The sequence below is a fragment of the Trichechus manatus genome, unplaced genomic scaffold (assembly GCF_000243295.1).
Source record: "Trichechus manatus latirostris isolate Lorelei unplaced genomic scaffold, TriManLat1.0 scaffold00008, whole genome shotgun sequence".
Lineage (NCBI taxonomy): Eukaryota > Metazoa > Chordata > Mammalia > Sirenia > Trichechidae > Trichechus > Trichechus manatus.
The window spans coordinates 29,007,413-29,025,839 of NW_004443944.1; the positions used below are offsets into that span (position 1 = coordinate 29,007,413).

An 18,427-nucleotide genomic window follows, 5' to 3' on the forward strand; every position below is an offset into this window, starting at 1 on the left:
TGAATATCAGGGAAACCCCCCGCCCCTGAAGAATGCATTTGCAGTCAAAGCTTTGTATATAGTTTGAGGGATTTAAGGCCCGGGTTAAGAACTCCTGATGTGTAGAGGAAAGGAAGGACTGTGTATGGATGGTTAATCTTTACTTAGGAAGATTGGAGAAGGCTTTCTAGAGCAGGAGGCATTTTAGCCAGTTCCTAAAAGAAGAGTAGGACTTGGATAGAGAGAGGGGAGAAAGGTAGTCGGGGGTTGGTAGTCAGGGCAGTGGGATTACATGTGTGACAGCCTGGAGATACATATATATTTTTTCAGTCTTTTTTTTTTTTTGAATTGTGCTTTAGGTGAAAGATTACCGCTCAAGTTAATTTCTCATTCAAAGTTTTATACACTTTGTTTTTTGACATTGTTTGCAATCACCATCATTTGACAGCGTGCTCCCCCTTTCTACCCTGGGTTCCTTGTATCCATTCGTCTAGTTGCTGTCTCTTCCTGCCTTGTCTTGCTTTTGGACAGGAGTTGCCCATTTGGTCTCGTATATTTGATTGAGCTAAGAAGTACGTTCCTCGTGTGTTATTTTTTGTTTTATAGTCCTGTCTGATCTTGGTTTAAAAAATGGGCTTTGGGAATGTTTTCATTTCTGGGTTAGCAGAATGTCAGGGGGCCATAGTTAGAGGATTCCTCCAGTCTCTGTCAGACCAGTAAGCCTGGTCTTTTTTCATGAATTTGAATTCTGTTCTACATTTTTTTCCGGTCTGTCTGGGACTCTGTGTTGTGATCCCTGTCAGAGGGGTCGGTGGTGGTAGCTGGGCACCATCTCATTCTTCTGGTCTCAGGCTGGTGGAGTCTCTGGTTCATGTGGTTGTTTAGTCCTTTGGGGTAATATTTTCCTTGTGTCTTTGGTTTTCTTCATTCTCCTTTGCTCTGGATGGCATAGGACCAATAGATGTCTCTTAGATAGCTGCTCACAAGCATTTAAGACCACAGATAGGACTCACCAAAGTGGGATGTAGAACATTTTCTTTATGAACTGTTAAGCCATTTGACCTAGATGTCCCCTGAGACTGTGGTCCCCAGCTCCCAGCTGCTCGGTCCCTCAAAGTGTTTGGATGCGTCTAGGAAACTTCTGTGCTTTTGCTTTGGTCCAGTTGTGCTGACTTTCCCTATATTGTGTGTTATCTTTCTCTTCACTGAAGTTGACACTTGTCTACTATCTAGTTAGTGATTTTCCTTCCCCTTCCCTCCTCACCCTCATAACCATCAAAGAATGCTTTTTTTCTGTGTGTAAACCTTTTCTTAAGCTCTTATGGTAGTAGTCTCATATAATGTTTGTCCTTTTGTGACTTATTTTACTAAGCATAATGCCCTAAAGATTCATCCACGTTGTGATATGTTCCACAGATTCATCGTTGTTCTTTATTGTTGCATGGTATTCCACTGGGTGTATGTACTGTAATTTGTTTATCAGTTGATGGGCATTTAGGTTGTTTCCATCTTTTTGCAATTGTGAATAGTGCTGCAGTGAACATGGTTTGCATATGTCTACTCGTGTAATGGCTCTTATTTCTCTACAATATATTCCTAGGAGTAGGGTTGCTAGTTCGTATGCTTTTTCTACTTCTAGCTTTTCAAGGAAGCGCCGTATCTTTTTCCAAAGTGGTTGTGCCATTTTACATTCCCACCAGCAGTGCATAGGAGTTCCAGTCTCACCATAACGTCTCTAACATTTGTTATTTTGTGTTTTTTGGATTAGCGCCAGTATTGTCAGGATGAGATGGTATCTCAATGTAGTTTTCATTTGCATTTCACTAATGGCTAATGATCTCAAGCATTTCCTCATGTGTCTGTTAGCTGCCTGAATGTCTTTTTTGGTGAAGTGTCTGTTCATGTCCTTTGCCCGTTTTTAATTAGATTATTTGTCTTTTTGTTGTTTGGAGATATATTTTTAAGCTTTGAGAAAACCATAAATCTGTTTCTCTTTTTGTTTTGTTTCTTTGGATATTCCAGAATCTGGGGTTGTCTGAATAAAGCTAGAATCATTTCTGTTTCACATCTCATAGCCAGTATAGGTACTATATGTGGTTAGGAAAACAATTCTTTAATGTGCCAATGAACACATTTTAATGTGCCAATGAACACTGAATTCAGAATAGAAATAGAACATTAATTAATCAGAATCAGACTGAGATTACTTTCTTTAGTTAGTGTCCTGTTTAATATTGTGATTCTTCAAAATTTATATACTCAGCACATTTTGATTGATGCCTTCACTGTGAAAATTAAATTTGCTTTGACACATTAGCCCTACGAGTATAAAATGCTTCTTAGCTCAGGGTTCCTGTTTACCAAAATGTGTTTGCCTGACACTTGAAATGCTGTAAAGAGAAGTCATGTTTGTTGCAGTATGCCTTGAGGAATTTTTTCAGTTTAGAGTGTGTGTGTGCGGTGCGTGCGTGCGTGCGTTAGCAGTACTGCAATTTTAAATCCAAATTCTTGGACCTAACTTTTGAGGTCTTTCACCACCTAGTTCCTTTGAGTTCCTTCCTACCCCTTGTTTTTTATCTTAGTCTTCTTGTTAACATTTGGTAAATACCTGCCATGTTCCAGGCCTGCTGGCAGACACCAAGGATACGGAGAGGAATAAGACATAGTCCTGCCCTCAAATAGCTTCCAGTTAACCGGGATTGGGGTGGGGAATGAAGAGGAGAGTGTGGTGAGGGATCTGGACAATACAGAGCAGATCCTTGAAACTTCAGAGGAAGAAGAGTGCCCTGTATGAGGTAGGTCAGAGAAGACCTCTTGAAGGTGGTGGCATCTTGAAGAGTTGGTAGGCTTCCCCATTCCCAGCTTTGATATTTATTTATTTCATAAATAACAAAACGTGTATTTTTAATTTTATTGTGGTAAAATATATGTAACCAAAAAAATTGCCACTGTAACCATTTTAAGTGTACAGTTCAGTGATTTTGATTGCATTCACCATGTGCAGTCGTCACCACTGTTGTTTCCAAAAGGTTTTTATCATCCTAGACAGAAATTCAGTAGCTCTTATGTAGTAACTCCCCATTCCCCGCAACCCCTAGCCCCTTGGTAACCACTAATAAACTTTGGTTTCTATGCATATGCCTGGTCTAGGTATTTCATATAAATGGAATCATACGATATTTGTTCTTATTTGTCTGACTTATTTCACTTAGTATAATGTTTTCATTGTTCATCTATGTCTTAGCAATTATCAGAACTTCGTTTCTCCTTATGGTTGTGTAATATTCCATTGTATGTATATGCCACATTTTGTTTTTCTGTCCATCTATTGATGGACACTTGGGTTGTTTCCATCTTTTGACTATTGTGAATACTACTGTAGTGAACATTGATGTACCAGGGTCTGTTTGAGTCCCTGCTGTCCAGTCTTTTGATTGTATACTTAGAGTGTAATTGCTGGGTCATATTGTAATTCTTTAGGTCAAAGTTTACAGCTCAAGTTAATTTTTCATTCAAACATTTATACACGTATTATTTTGTGACATTGATTGCACCATTTTACATTCCCACAGCAATGAATGAGGTTTCTAATTTCTTCACATCTTTGCCACACTTGTTATTTTCCCTCTTTCTGATAATAGCCATCCTAGTGGGGGTGAAGTGGTGTCTCATTGTGGTTTTGATTTGCATTTTTCTAATAACTGATGACGTTGAGCATCTTTTCATGTGCTTATTGGCATTTGTATATCTTTGGTGAAATGTCTATTCAAGTCCTTTGTCCTTTCTTTTTTTTTTCTTTTCCCATTTTTTAATTGGGTTTTTTTTTTGTTTTGTTGAGTTATAGGAGTTCTTTATATGTTTTAGATATTAGACCCTTATCAGATATATGATTCCCAAATATTTTCTCTCATTCTGTAGGTTGTCTTTTCACTTTCTTGATAAAGTCCTTTGATGCACACATTTTTAATTCTGATGACTAAACTTATTCTTGATTGAAAAAATTAGCAAATATAGATAAGTTCCAGATACAGAGTCTAAATCATTTATGAGCCCATTAACCAGATTAAACTACTAGTAGCAATTTGCTACAAATGCTTTGAAACTTTTTCTGTGTGTAAGTATGTATACAACTGCTTAGGGTCATTTTTTTTATTCTACAAAAATCATAAAGATTCAGCTACATCATCTTTTCTGGTGGTAGCATATTATTCCATAGGGTGCACGTTGCATCCTTGTTGTATTTGTTCCATATTGATAGACATTTATGTTGTCTCAAATATTTCTGTATTGTAAATGGTGCTGGGTTAAACATTGACGTATAGAATTTTTTTAAAATAGATTTTAATTTTTAGAGTAATTTTAGGTTTGCTGAAAGTACCTAGAGTTGCCATTTACCCCTTCCCCCTACTCATTGTTTCTCCTATTAACATCTTGCATTCCTGTGGTACCTTTGTTATAATTGATGAACCAATATTAATTAGAGTCCATAGTTCACATTAGGGTTCACTCTTTGTATTGTACAGTCCTGTAGATTTTGACAAACGCGTAATGTCATGTGCTCACCAATACAGTATCATACAGAATAGTTTCACTGCCCTAAAAATACCATGTGTTCCACCTGTTCACCTTCCCCTCCCTCTGAACCCCTGGCAACCACTGATCTTTTCACTGTCTCTGTAGTTTTGCCTTTTCCAGAATATCATACATTTGGAATCATACCGTATGTAGCTTTTTCAAACTGGCTTCTTTCACTTAGCAGTATGCATTTAAGGTTCCTCCATGTCTTTTCGTGGCTTCATAACTCATTTCTTTTTGTCACTGTGAATACTCTATTGTATGGCTGTACCACAGTTTTTTTACCCATTCACCTGTTGAAGGGTATCTTGATTGCTGCCAGTTAGGGACAGTTATGTATAAAGGAGCTATAAACATTTATGTGTAGATTTTTATGTGAATATATATTTTCATCTCACTTAGGTGAATACCTAGGTGCACAATTTCTGGATTGAATGTATGTATAGAATTTAACAAATAGATATGGAGTTGATGAGGGTATTTGTAAAAGGAAGGACAAAGTAGTAGAAGTAGGAAACAGGCCTTGTGTGCATGGGTGTAACAGCAGGTTGTTCAGCCTGGCCTCAGCATAAGCTAAGTCTCAAGGCAACTGTCCTGGATAGGTACCTTGTGGCCTGTTTGAAGGACCTTTGAATGTCAGGCAGAAGAGTGAGACTTAACTGAGTAGCAGAGGAAGCTTGAAGGCTTTTGAGTATTCCAAGAAGGTCACTTTGACCATAGGGTATAGGCTAGAGAAGAGACTTATTGGACAGTGTTGGGCCCTTTATGTGCATCACCTAATTGAATCCTCTCAAAGTTTTGTGCGGTGACCGTTTTACAGATGAAGAAATTGAGGAAAAAAGAAGTGACTTGCTCAAAATCACACAGCTGGAATTAGAAGTTGGGTCTAACCGTTAAAGTCCATGCTTCAAACACCGTTTGATTTCAAGTTTGGGAATAGCCTTATATAAGCCCTTTTAGGAAACGCCATCTCATTGTGTTAAGTTCTCACCTTGATTGAGCTGTAAATGGAATTACCCATGTTAGTCACTGCTTTCTGTTCAAAACAACTTTGGTCTGTTTTCCAAATGAAGACAATTGGAGTTTAGATTTCACTGGCCAACTCAGGCAGCTGCCTCCTATTTTTCTCTCATCCCCAGCTCTAAAGTGGTCTCCCGGTTGTGTAGCTTGGATGCCAGGAGGCTTTTTATACCATAAGTGGGAAATTTACAAGTATTTCCTACGGTTAACTCATGACATCCCAACTTTGTTGGCTTGTGACAGTTTTCAGAGGTGGGATTCTGGAAGGGATGTCTTACTGGCTTCATATTTTTTATCCTGTGGTCACAACCTATTCTGCCTTTTCTCCCCTTTTACCTTATGACAGACGGAAGGAGTTACAAAGCGCCTGGCAGAAAAGAATGACTTTGTGATCTTCCTGTTTACACTTATGACAAGTAAGAAGACATTCTTACAAACAGCAACCCTCATTGAAGATATTTTGGGTGTTAAAAAGGTGAGCTGTGTTCTCAGGCAGGTGGATGGATGTCTTGACAGGGGAAGAGTGTCTCAGACGATTGGATTCTGAAACTGGAATTATGTACAGAGCTCATTTAAAAGAGAAATTCATCTATACTCCTAGTGTTGAATTATTTTTATACTGCTACTTAAATATATTCAAGTCTAAAACTAGATTTTACTCCTCATACTAATGGGTCTTGTATGACTATAAAACCTAAACAAATATATAAGTTGAAATCAGACTAATTCTAAAACTCAAAAATTCGGATTGACTTCATGAATTTAATGTGATGGCTAATTTTTTGTTGAAATTAAATTACTCCTCACTAATTACTATGGTGTAAATTCTTTTTAGCATTCCTTTACTGCTGTATGCCGTGTGGTGACTCCAGTCCCCTACCACTTTTCTGTATTTGAACTGCTGTGAAACCTTCATTCATTAGTACATGTTCCCCTTTGTGGTAATGTTTGACCTTAATTTATTAAGTCCACCTCTATTTTTTCTCATTAGTTGTCAGCAATTAAAGGTGGTTAATTGTCTCCAACACAGAAGCCACAAATGTGAGCACTGAAATCCTGCCACTTTGTCATAAGGTGGACATTCAAATGATCCAGAATATGCTTTTTAAACTATGATTGAAATGAAAACATTAAAATTTCTTATCAAGACACTCAGAGACCCCCCCCAAAAAAAAAAAAGAAAATACATCCATAGACCCTGTTACAGAGAATCACTGTTAGATTTTTTTGTGTAGTGCCTGGTAGAATTTGGAGCTTACTTCCCTGGCTCTTGTCCCAGCCCGTCATTTTGGTTGCAGGCTGACAGATTTCTTTCTTTTATCACTGAGGAAGCAGAAGCAACCTCCTAGGGGTTTTGTTTCAGAGAAAAGGGTATCCACGTGCATTGTGGTGACCCCAGTTTTTATTTGTCTTTCTGCTGTACTCTCCTTAGGCCCTGCCTGCCATCGCCCAGGCAGATGAAGTACAAATGACCCATTGTCTGTAGGAACATGCTGGAGATGTGTGCAGGCTCCAGACAGACCCTTTGTGCCCTTGATGAAAAGGCTTTGTTATTTTTCTGTAATTGGGTGCTCCTGCCAGTGTGTGGAGTGGGCCTTCATGGCAGGAACTCCAGACACTGAGTCTCAGCATAGGAGTCTAGGACTGCTCCTTCACAACTTTGCCCGTTTGCCATCTCGGGCCCTCTCTCTCCTTTCTGTGTTGCCTAAAATGGTGATGGGTCTGTTAGACATTATGGGTACCTTGGTGCAGTTTGCAAGGGGAATAGACATCACAAAGAAAGTGAAAACCCAAGCTATGGGGAAAGATATTTGCAACCCATGGTTACAAAAGATTAGTATCCATAATGTATAAATTCTTACAAATCGATAAGAAAAAGACCCAGTAGAAAAATGGGCAGTGATATGAACAAGAATTTCACAGAAGAGAAACAGATGGCCCACAAACAGAACATTCTTAACTTCATTGATAATCAGGGAAATGCAAATGAAGACCACAGTGAGAGAGAGAGCATGTGCAAATGTTGGTGAGAATGTAGATCAGCAGGAATGCTTACATACTGTTGATGCTGTCTCTTGTAGTTGAACATTCACATACTGTCTGACCCGGTACCTAGGAAAGCACCATCCTAACGGCTGAGGCATCAGTATTTTGGCACAAATCACCTGCTACCTATGCCCAGGCACATTGGTTGGGAAGCTCAGTCCTAGAACAGTGATTCTTAGAAATGAAAACACTGCATTGAAACCAAGAGGGTTGTGAAATCAGTTCAGTGGGTCCATCAGCTAAATAGAAGAGCTCAAAGTATGTTGTGTAAGGGTAGGTATTGTTTTGAAGAAGTTCTGTTTCATATTTGTACATATATTTATATATTTACACATTTATGTGTATTGAATTGTGATACAAAATACATTTCTTATTCTTGGTCATTGTCAGAACAGCTTGGAAGCCACTGCCCCAGAAAAACTTCTGTATATGTCTATCAGACACCTAAGAACTTTTATAACATCATTGGTTCACAGCAAAAAACTGAAACCAAGTCTACCATCCATCAACAGGAGATGGATAAATGTACTCCATTCACACAATGGAATGTTATAAATTAGTGAAAAGGAATAAACAGTTGCTGTAGGCAACAGCATGGCTGAATCATAGAAATTATTATTGAGTGATAGAAGCTGATTACAGAAGACTGTATATATCATTTTTACAAAGCTCAAAAATGAGTAAAACGAAGTCATATATATGATAAAACTTTTTTTAATGGCAAGGCAGTAATAAAGTTCAGGATAGTGTTACCTTTCTTCAGCAGAGAGGCAGGATCTGCTGTAGGGAAAACACACACAGCTGTTTTGTTATGCTTCATAATGTGCATCAAATAGTAAACAAAAATTAAAACGTAACAGAAGAAATGGGCTTCCTGATTGACAGACTGTATCCTGCCTCCTGAGTTGTTCCTTTTACTTCCAAGTTGAACCTGAACCTAATTTGTAACCTGTTACTTCCCTAATAAACCCCATAATTTTAGGGGAAAATAAAAAAGAAATGGATTTCAGGAGTGTTGAGACCTGGTTTGAGATCCCTAAGCTGATTTAGACAGGGCCAGAAGAACTGATGGGCTGAAAGTCAGTTTCCAATAATAACAGCAGCTGACATTTGTTGTGTACTGGGAAAGGGAAATGCAAAGATGGAAGAAGTTGCTCCCAGATGCCCCCTCCATAGCAAGCTCTTGTCCTCCTCCATCACCAGAAATAGAAGGGAATAGGATTCTTGGCGGATCTAAGAGTTACTCACTGTTCAGTGCACATTTACTGGCACTGTCTCTGCCATGTTCCATGCCTTTAGGCTCTAGAGAGAAGATAAGACATACCCCTCTCTCAAGGCAGTGGCAGATGGTTTGGGAAAGAGATGCAGAAATAGACACTTAGAAGACCATATGATTTGTGCAGTGATAGAGAAATAGCCAACCCAGTGGATGTTAAATAAATTAGTGGAGTGAAGGATGGCAGGGATTATCTGAGGTACACAAGAATGGTTCAAATTGAGAAAAGCTCACGTAGTCTGTGACAATTGCAGAATTTTATTGAGGAAAAAAAATGATAATATAACCAAATGACAAAAAGTATTTCATAAAATTCTTTAACTTGATATAGGTTCTACAGGACACATCAAACTTAATGTTGCCTCTTTGGAAATATTTCTATTCAAGTCAGGAAAAAGACAGGAATATCTGCTCTCACTCTAGATAACTGGTCACGTGCACATGGACGCAAGCAGACACCTATAAGGTGTTTACTGCAACATTGTTTAGTAGTGATAAATTGTAATTCACCTAAATATTCATAAAAAGGAGAATGATTAAATTGTAGGGTAAAATATTGAAAAATGAACGAACTAGAGCTACTTGTGTTGGCGTTAGATAAATCTCAGTGTTGAATCAAAAGTAAGATGCAGAATGTTTAGTATAAAACCTGTTGCTGTTGAGTCAGTTCCAACTCATAGTGCCCCTGTAAGATAGACTAGAACTGCCCCATAGGGTTTCCAGGGAGCAGCTGGTGGATTCGAACTGCCGGCCTTTTGGTTAGCAGCTGATCTCTTAACCACTGCACCGCCAGGGCTCTACGATACTATTCGCATGAACCTTAAGCATGAAAAACAATGCCATATTTTTAATGGAAATACAAGTATAAAAGCATGTGGGAATAATAAACCCAGAGTTCAAGATAATGGTTACCTCTAGGGGTAGGAATGTGATTGGGCAAGGATACACAGGGGCCTTCAGCTATAATTGAAATATTTTATTTCTTAAAAAGAAAGAATCCTGTAACAAGAATGACAATTTATGATTTGATAAAAACTTGAGTGGTAGGCGTTTCTTTTTTTTTTTTTTTTAAATAAGCAAAATGGGCTACACAGGCAGAAGTAGAGTATGAGGAACAGTGGTGTCCAGTGCTTAGTCCCTAGACCGGTCCTATGAGGTAGGTACTACTGATAGTCCTGTTTTACAGATGAGTAAAGAAAGCTAAGAGAGGCTCGGTAAATTACCTAACATTGCACAGCTGCAAATTGCCAAGCTGGGATTTGAACCTAAGTGGTCTAGCTACTGAGCCCCATTCTTAGGGAGTGCAGAAGAGGGGCACACCCCTCCATCTCTGGAATGAACTGATCATCATTGTTTGTGTCTTCTGTAGGAAATGATCAGACTAGATGAAGTCCCCAATCTGAGTTCCTTAGTATCCAATTTTGATCAGCAGCAGCTTGCTAATTTCTGCCGGATTCTGGCTGTCACCATTTCGGAGATGGATACAGGGAATGATGACAAGCACACACTTCTTGCCAAAAATGCTCAGCAGAAGAAGAGCTTGAGCTTGGGGCCTTCTGCAGCCGAAATCAACCAAGGTAAAGTCTCCAAGTTCTCAAAATTTTGAGATTGTTGCTCTGAGACCCCTTCCTGAAGTATCTTGCTTTTTCCATATCTCTCGAGATTGATCCATGGAGGGCTCCTAAGGTCTACCTAGAGTATGTAAATTTTGTGTGTGTGCATCTGTTCATTAGTCTGGGGGGCCAAGTCCATATCTCTCATCAGATTCTTGATGGAGTTCAGACCTCAAAAAGGTTGAGAACCACTGTTTATCTATCAGAATCACAAATGCATATACCATTTGGTCCACCAAACCCCTTCTGGGACTTTATCCTATAGATATGATGTATATGCAGCTTACGAAATTATTTATAGTACAAAAAGACTGGAAACAATCCAAGTGTTCATCAACCAGAGACTACTTAAATTATAGAAATTTATATAATAGAAAATTGTATAGCTTTAAAAATATGAAGATTTATATATACTGATATGGAAAGACTTCCAAGATATATTAATGATAAGGAAAATACAGAATGATGTGTATAGTACACTTTTTGTATTGACAGTCGGGGTGGAGAGGGATAAGGCCATATACTTGGTTACTCGTATACATACAATATACGTAAAGAAACTGAAAGGATACACAGGAAGCCTAAAGTGGTTACATGTTAGGAGCTGACTGGTAACTGGGCAGATGGCATCCACAGTGGAAGTGGGATTTCTTCGTGTATATTTTTATATATTGTTTAATTTTAGAACCATGTGAATATATTTTAAAAAAACAAAACAAAACCATTCAATGTCATGTAGACCTACCTATTGCTTTTCAGTAACAGATGAACTCTGTCCTATTGATAAAGTCTCCTTGGCTAAGCAGACTTTGGGGGAAATAAGGCATACATCTGTTTGGCCATATGAGTATAGTATATATATTTGAACTAAAATATTTGTGTATCTTGCAGGTTAGTTCTTGAAAATTAACATGCTAGCAAAACTGTTGATGCAAAAACATCACTGTATACTTAGGAGTAACCAAGATGAAATAATGAGAATTTATCGTTAAAAAGCAGCAGAAGAAAACCATGACCATCCAAGATAGTCTGAATGATGCTCTGGAAACAGTGCTTTCTTTCTGAAGTTCGGATGGCTGGATGTGTGCATTCCCAGGACTGGCTCTTCAGAATTGCTGAGTGCCACACAGCAGCCTCCCTTATTCATAGTGAAGATGAGTCCCCCGTTAACTTTGTTAACTTTCTAGTTTTAGTTAAGAACACCAGGTGTTCATAACTGTACTTTCTGGGTTATTAGGGAATATAATTTTACGTGCTACTCATATGTAAAAACAAAAGTATGTAAACTCTGGGGACCCAGATTAGTGGTTCTCTATCCAGGCTTGTTTTTCTTCTTTGTCCATATATCCAAGGCCTTCCTTGGCCTGTGTAGGGTTTTTTCCTCCCTCCCCCTTTTCCGTGAACTTTGGGGAGTTCTCATTTCATAAATTATAAAATATACATTTTTGAAAACTTGTGAATCTTATAACTAAATTATACTTCAAAGCTGACTGTAATATACATACACATATATACCCAGTGACAAAAGCTAACATTTGTTAAACACCCACTGTGTGGCAGACAGAATTCCTGGGTGGTGCAAACGGTTAACGTGCTAGGCTGCTAATGGAAAAGTTAGAGGTTTGAGCCCACCCAGAGGTGCCTCAGAAGAAAGGCCTGGCGATCTATTTCCAAAACAAATCAGCCATTGGAAACCCTGTGGAGCACAGTTCTACTCTGAGACACATGGGGTCACTTTAGAGTCGATATAACAACTTGGCAAAAAATGTGGCAGACACTGAGCAAACTGTTCTACATAGAAGTTATTTTATTGACTCCTCGAAGCAGCCCTGTGAAATAGGAATTAGTTATCCCTTTGCACTGGTAAGGAAACCAAGAGTAAGATAGGTTCAGTATTGTGGATACCTGTGTGTGCTGAGGCACTGAGTGACTTTGATCTTACCGTTTCTCATTTAAGGAATCTGGCCAATTATTTTTATCCTGTTAGTATCCATTACCTTCACACACCTATTTGTAAGGTCTGACTTGAGTAAACCAGCATTACCCAGCATCCTTGGGGAATGAGAAGCCTGTTGGGTCTTTTAATTAACTTAGAGTTAACCCCAAGCCTAGTTTTCTTTGATTTGGGAGATTTTTTTAAGTCTTTAAAATATCTAGGTTCACTTTTATACCTATATGACAAACCCATGAGATAGTCTATGTCTGCTTGTAGCTTTTGGTATAAAGCTTAAATGTGGTAATTTAGCATACGAGTCTGTGCAGGGTCTGGCCCTTCCCCACCTCTCTGGCCATACTTCTTACTACCTGTCTCCCTCCCGCCTTACACACTCATAGATGTTTTTCTGTAGTCAAGTGCCCTGGGAAGGCCAAGCTGGTTAGCATGATTAAATCATGAGTGGATGAGAAAGATCTTAGTCTTCAGTGTTGTCATTCTTTAATTGAACTCTAGTACTAAATACTTTTAAATGGAGGTATGGAAAGCTGAAGAGAGCAGGATGTTGCCAAAAAGTTTGTTTCATTTTTAATGTGGCTGCGAGCTAGTTTTCTTGCCTAGCCAAACGATGATTAATGCGATCTTTCTGGAACTCCGATAATAACAATGATGGAGTCCTTTTAGAGATTCTCAGAACTACCGCAGATTCTCACAAGTTGTGTGATAAGTATCAATAAAGCTCTAAGAATTTTAAGAACCGTGCAGTGCCAGACTGTCAGTTCCCTGAGATTGTATGTAAATTGCTGAGTATAATGGGGCCAGTGATTTTTCTAGGGGGAGGATCCATAACTTTCATCAGGTTTTCAAGAGATGAGTGACTCACAAAAGCTTAGGAATCTCTAGGATGAGAAGGCAGAGTCCCCCCAGCTCTGAGTGCTGGGTAGATCACATCGAAAGGGCTGTGTTAGTGTGCAGGAATAGGGAGACTAGGTCTTAGGAACTGTCCTGTGAGAAACAGTTAAAGAAGCTGGAGCTACTTACTCTGGAGAAAAGAGGTAAGAATAAAAAGCCAGCTGTGGTCAGATACGTGAAGATTTTCATGTAGAATCCAGTCTTTTATTTATTTTTAGAAAAAGTGATACATACCTAAGGTTTAAAAAAAAAAATTCGAACAGTGTAGAAGGAATAACAGCCATACAGTAGAAAGTTTGTCTCCTATTACCAGCTTCCCATGTGTGTCTGTGCATACTCAGTCACATAAGTGTGAGTGTGTGTGTGTTTGCATGTCTCCTCCCTGTTTGTACAGATAGTAATTAAGACGGACACCATTCTGTCTCTAGCTTTTTTCACTTTATCCTGTATTTTACATTCCAGTACATACAGAATTATCTGATTCCTTTTTACAGATACATGGTATTCCATTATATGGACATAGCATAATTTATCCAGTCCCCTATTAATGGAAATTTGGTTTATTTCAGGTCTTTGTTTCGACAAATAGCAACCTGTGTATAGACGGTAATGCACATTTTAAATATTGATAGATGTCAGATTAACCCTCTGAAGAAATTACCAGTTCATCTTCCCATCAACAGTATATGAAAGTGCCTGTTTTCTCTGCACCTTTCTTCACATAGGGCGTTGTCAAAGTTCTTGATAAGTAAATAAGTAAGAAATGGTATCTCAAAAAATAATGTAGTTTTAATTAGTTGTCTTTTTTTTTTTTTGAGTGGGGTGAAATATTTTATAATCACTCACTAACTTTATAGAGAATGAAAAGGGGATCAAGATTATTTGCCAAGCTCTGTGATGAGCATCAAGTTTATATGACTTCCTAAATCCTTGTAACTAAAATGAGGTAGTAGCCTCATTTTATTATTACTTTGTTTTAATTCATCTTTAAAGAATTTCTTTTAATGTCAGATTCTTTTGAATTTTGCTTTTATTTCTCTCAAATATTTCATTATGGGAAATTTCACATGTAATAAAAGTAGAAAGAAGAATATAGTGATCTCCCATGTATTCATCACTCAGTTTCAACAATGATCAACTCATGACCCATCTTGTTTTATCTGTATCCCCATCCACTCCTCCCTACCTCACCTGGAATTGTTTTTGAAGCAAATCCCAGAAATTACATAATTTTGCTTGCATATATTTCTGTGTTTCTGTAAGATAATAACGCTTTTAAAAAATAAATAACTTCAGTACCATTATTACACCAAAAAAATTAACAGTAATTAATCATGAAATATTCTGTTATTTATTAATTTTGTATTAGGTGATACATTCACATGGCTCAAAAACATCTGAAGCTTCAAAAAGTGTCCATTGAAAAGTTTCCCCCCGACTCTTGTTCCCAATGGCCTAGTTCTGTTTGTCTGTGACACCTGCTGTCGATTTTTTACATCCTTCCAGAGAGATTTAATACATATAAAAGCAAATACATACAGACATTTGCCTCATCTTAAAGAAGATTGAATGATAGATGCAGAATTTGAATCTGGGTCTCCTTGCCTCTGAAATTTATTATGTTCTTTTATGTTGATCAGAATTTCCATCTTGCTCATTATTATAAGTGAAATGGGATTGGCAGAAATAGGAGTTAGGTAATTTGTCAGTTTCTTTCTTTACCTTAAAAAAAATTGCTTTTTTCTGTTAGTACGTGCTTATTACAGAAAAATCAGAAACTATAAGTAATTTTAAAAGGAGCATCTGTTTCCTCTCCTTTTTGGAAACAGCCACAGTAATAACTTGGTGTATATTTTTCCATTTTTTTATTCATGTGTGTATTATGTGTATATTTTAAAAAAGCAGACTTTTAAATTTTTGAAGAAAATGGGCACAAACCAATACTATTTAATAATTTACTTTTTTTCCTTTAAAAAGTGAATTTAAACATCTTTTTTGAGTCACTGTATAAAGATGTATGGGTCATCATTCTTATTAGCTACATTGTATTCCACTGTATGGATATATCATTGTATTTAATCAGTCTGCTATTGATGACTAGTTAGTTATCACCACCATTTTGTTGTTACAGAAATCACATCAAAGAACGCCATTTTTCAGGTATCTTTGTATATATGACTGGTTATTTTCTTGTGGTAAATTTCCAGAAATGGGCCTGCCGGCTCAAAGACACACAAATTTAAGGCACAAAGATTATTCTAATTTATACCCCCACAGTAGATATGAGAGAGCCTATTTCCTTGCATCTCCTAAAAAGTTAACTTATTTCTGTAATTTCATTTTCATTTTATCTTGGCTTGGCATTTTCATTTTTAAAAGGCAGCTCTAACTACCTGCTGTCTGAGTAAGAACCATTCCTGTCATGCACATGGCGGGGGTTGCTTATTGAAGACTTTAGAGTTGGTTTTGCTGGTCTCTAATTTGAAAATTCCCTCTCTTGTTCTCTCCCTGGCAGCGGCCCTTCTCAGCATCCCTGGCTTCGTTGAGCGGCTTTGCAAGCTGGCGACTCGAAAGGTGTCAGAGTCGACAGGCACAGCCAGCTTCCTTCAGGAGTTGGAAGAGTGGTACACATGGCTAGACAATGCTTTGGTGCTGGATGCCCTGATGCGAGTGGCCAACGAGGAATCTGAGCACAATCAAGGTACTTGGGGTGGGTTTCCTGGGTCCCCTGAGTGGAAAACTGCAGACCAATGTTTCTTATGCATATGGAATATGAATACAGGTGAAAAAGCCCTCAGCAAGTACTAGCAGACCAAATCTAGCAATACATGAAAAGGATTATACACCATGACCAAGTGAGATTTATCATAGGAATGCAAAATTGGTAGAACATAAGAAAATCAAGTAATGTAATATACCATGTCAATAGAATACATGGTCATCTCAATAGATAACAGATAAAGTATTGCACAAAATCCAACATCCCTTTATAATAAAACCACTCAACAAACTAGAAATAGAAGATTTCCTCAAACTGATGTAAGGCATCTACAGAAAACCCATAATTAACATCATATTTACACTGAAAACTTTCCTTCTGAGATCAGGAACGGGACAAGGATGTCCTCTCCTGCCACTTCTATTCAACAGGTTCTAGCCAGGAAGTTAGACAAGAAAATGAAGTAAAAGGCATCTGGATGAGAAAGGAAGAAGTAAAACTGTATTTATAGATGACATGAGTGTGTATACATAGAAACCTAAAGAATCCACTGAAAAACTATTAAACTAATAAACGATTTCAGCAAGGTTATAGGAACACAAGATCAGTATACAAAAGTTAATTTTTATGAAGTAGCAGTGAACAAACTGAACACAAAATTAAGAAAAACAGTTTCATTTATAATAGCATTATAATTTCATTACAGTTTGCAGAAATTGACAAGCCTATCCTCAAATGCTTATGGAAATGCAAAAGACCCAGAGTAGGCCTGACAGAGACTGGAGAAACCTCGGGAGTATGGCCCCCAGACACCCTTTTAGCTTAATAACGAAGTCACTCCAGAGGCTCACCATTTAGCCAAAGATTAGACAGCCCTGTAAAACAGAACAAGACTAATGGGGCACAACAGTCCAGGGACAAGAGTAGAAGACAGGAGGGGACACGAAAGCTGGTAATTAGGGAACCCAAGGTTGAGAAGGGACAATGATGACATGTCGTGGGGTTGTTAACCATTGTCATAAAGCAATATGTGTAATAGCTGTTTATTGAGAAACTATTTGTTCTGTAAACCTTCATCTAAAGTACAATTCAAAAAAAAAAATGTTGGAGGAAAAAAGATCAACTGAAAAAAAAAAGACCCCAGAATAGCATGAACAAGCTTGAAAAAGAAGAACAAAGTTGGAGTACTCATACTTCTCGATTTAGAAACTTATTACCAAGCTATGGTAATCAAGACAGTGTGTTATTGGCATAAGGATAAACACATAGATCAATGGAATAGAGTTGCAGAAATGAGAGTTCAGAAATAAACCCTTGAATTTACAGCCAGTTGATTTTCTGCAAGGATGCCAAGACAGTTCAGTGGGGGAAATAATGGTCTTTTCAACAAATGGTGCTGGACTATTAGATATCCACATGTGAAAGAATGAAGTTGAACCCCTACCTCATACCATATGCAGAAGTTAACTCCGAAAAGATCAAACACCTAAATGTAAGAGCTAAGCTCTTTGAAGAAAACATAGGTGTAAATCTTCGTGACCTTAAGTTAGATGGTGGTTTCTTAGATCTACACCAAAAGCAGAAGCAACAAAAGAAAAAATAATTGGACTTCATCAAAATTAAAACTTTTTTGTGTTTCAAAAGACCAGTGAGTTTATGTTAACGGGGGAGGAACAGCTTAGAAAAGGAGGGCAAAAATGATTTCACAACTCGAAGAATGTAATGTCACTGAATTGTATATGTAGAGATGGTTGGATTGGTGTATGGTTAACAACAGCAAAAATAAATTATGAAAAAAGAAAAACACCAACCCTATGGAGCGCAATTCTATTTTAATACACATGGGGGTGACTGGACGACTAGTAGTAGTATTTTCAACAACGTAGTAGGCATTCACCAAGTACTTGTTAAACTGACCACAGTTTAATCAACTTTCCATATTCTTGACATTAGCACCAGTGATACACCTTGGTGGGTTAATTTTGACTTTGGTCTGCCCGTTACATGATGCCCAATCTAATTGGTGTATATGAAGCTGGGAGTCTGTTAGTGTGGGGATTGCTTTTATCTTGAAAATTATCATCAGAAAAAGCATTTCACAAAATCCAACACCGCTTCATGATAAAACCACTCAACAAACTGGGAAACTAGAAAATGCTTCTTTTAGAAGTCTTAGAAACTCTGATTTTTATTTGATCTTCATATGTCGCTCTGAAAAATTATATTTATGTAACTCTTTCCTCCATAGTGTTTAAGTTCTATAAAGTGGTAATCTTTAACACAAGTAGTAGGATTCCCATCTGGCATACATATGACCACTGCTGGCGCTTTGGCTGTGGGCATTATCAGAGTGT

At 37.8% G+C, this 18,427-nt stretch overlaps 1 protein-coding gene across 3 annotated transcripts in view; it reads left to right on the top strand.

Annotated features, from left to right (window-relative positions):
• Window positions 1-18,427, top strand: part of TRPC4AP (transient receptor potential cation channel subfamily C member 4 associated protein) — a 61,439-nt gene that overhangs the window by 19,682 nt on the left and 23,330 nt on the right. For all 3 annotated transcript variants that reach the window (XM_023725109.1, XM_023725112.1, XM_023725118.1), the window contains 3 exons: window positions 5,921-6,049; window positions 10,266-10,473; window positions 15,870-16,055. In XM_023725109.1, the coding sequence (XP_023580877.1) occupies window positions 5,921-6,049; window positions 10,266-10,473; window positions 15,870-16,055 (523 nt within the window). The remainder of the gene's footprint in view (window positions 1-5,920; window positions 6,050-10,265; window positions 10,474-15,869; window positions 16,056-18,427) is intronic.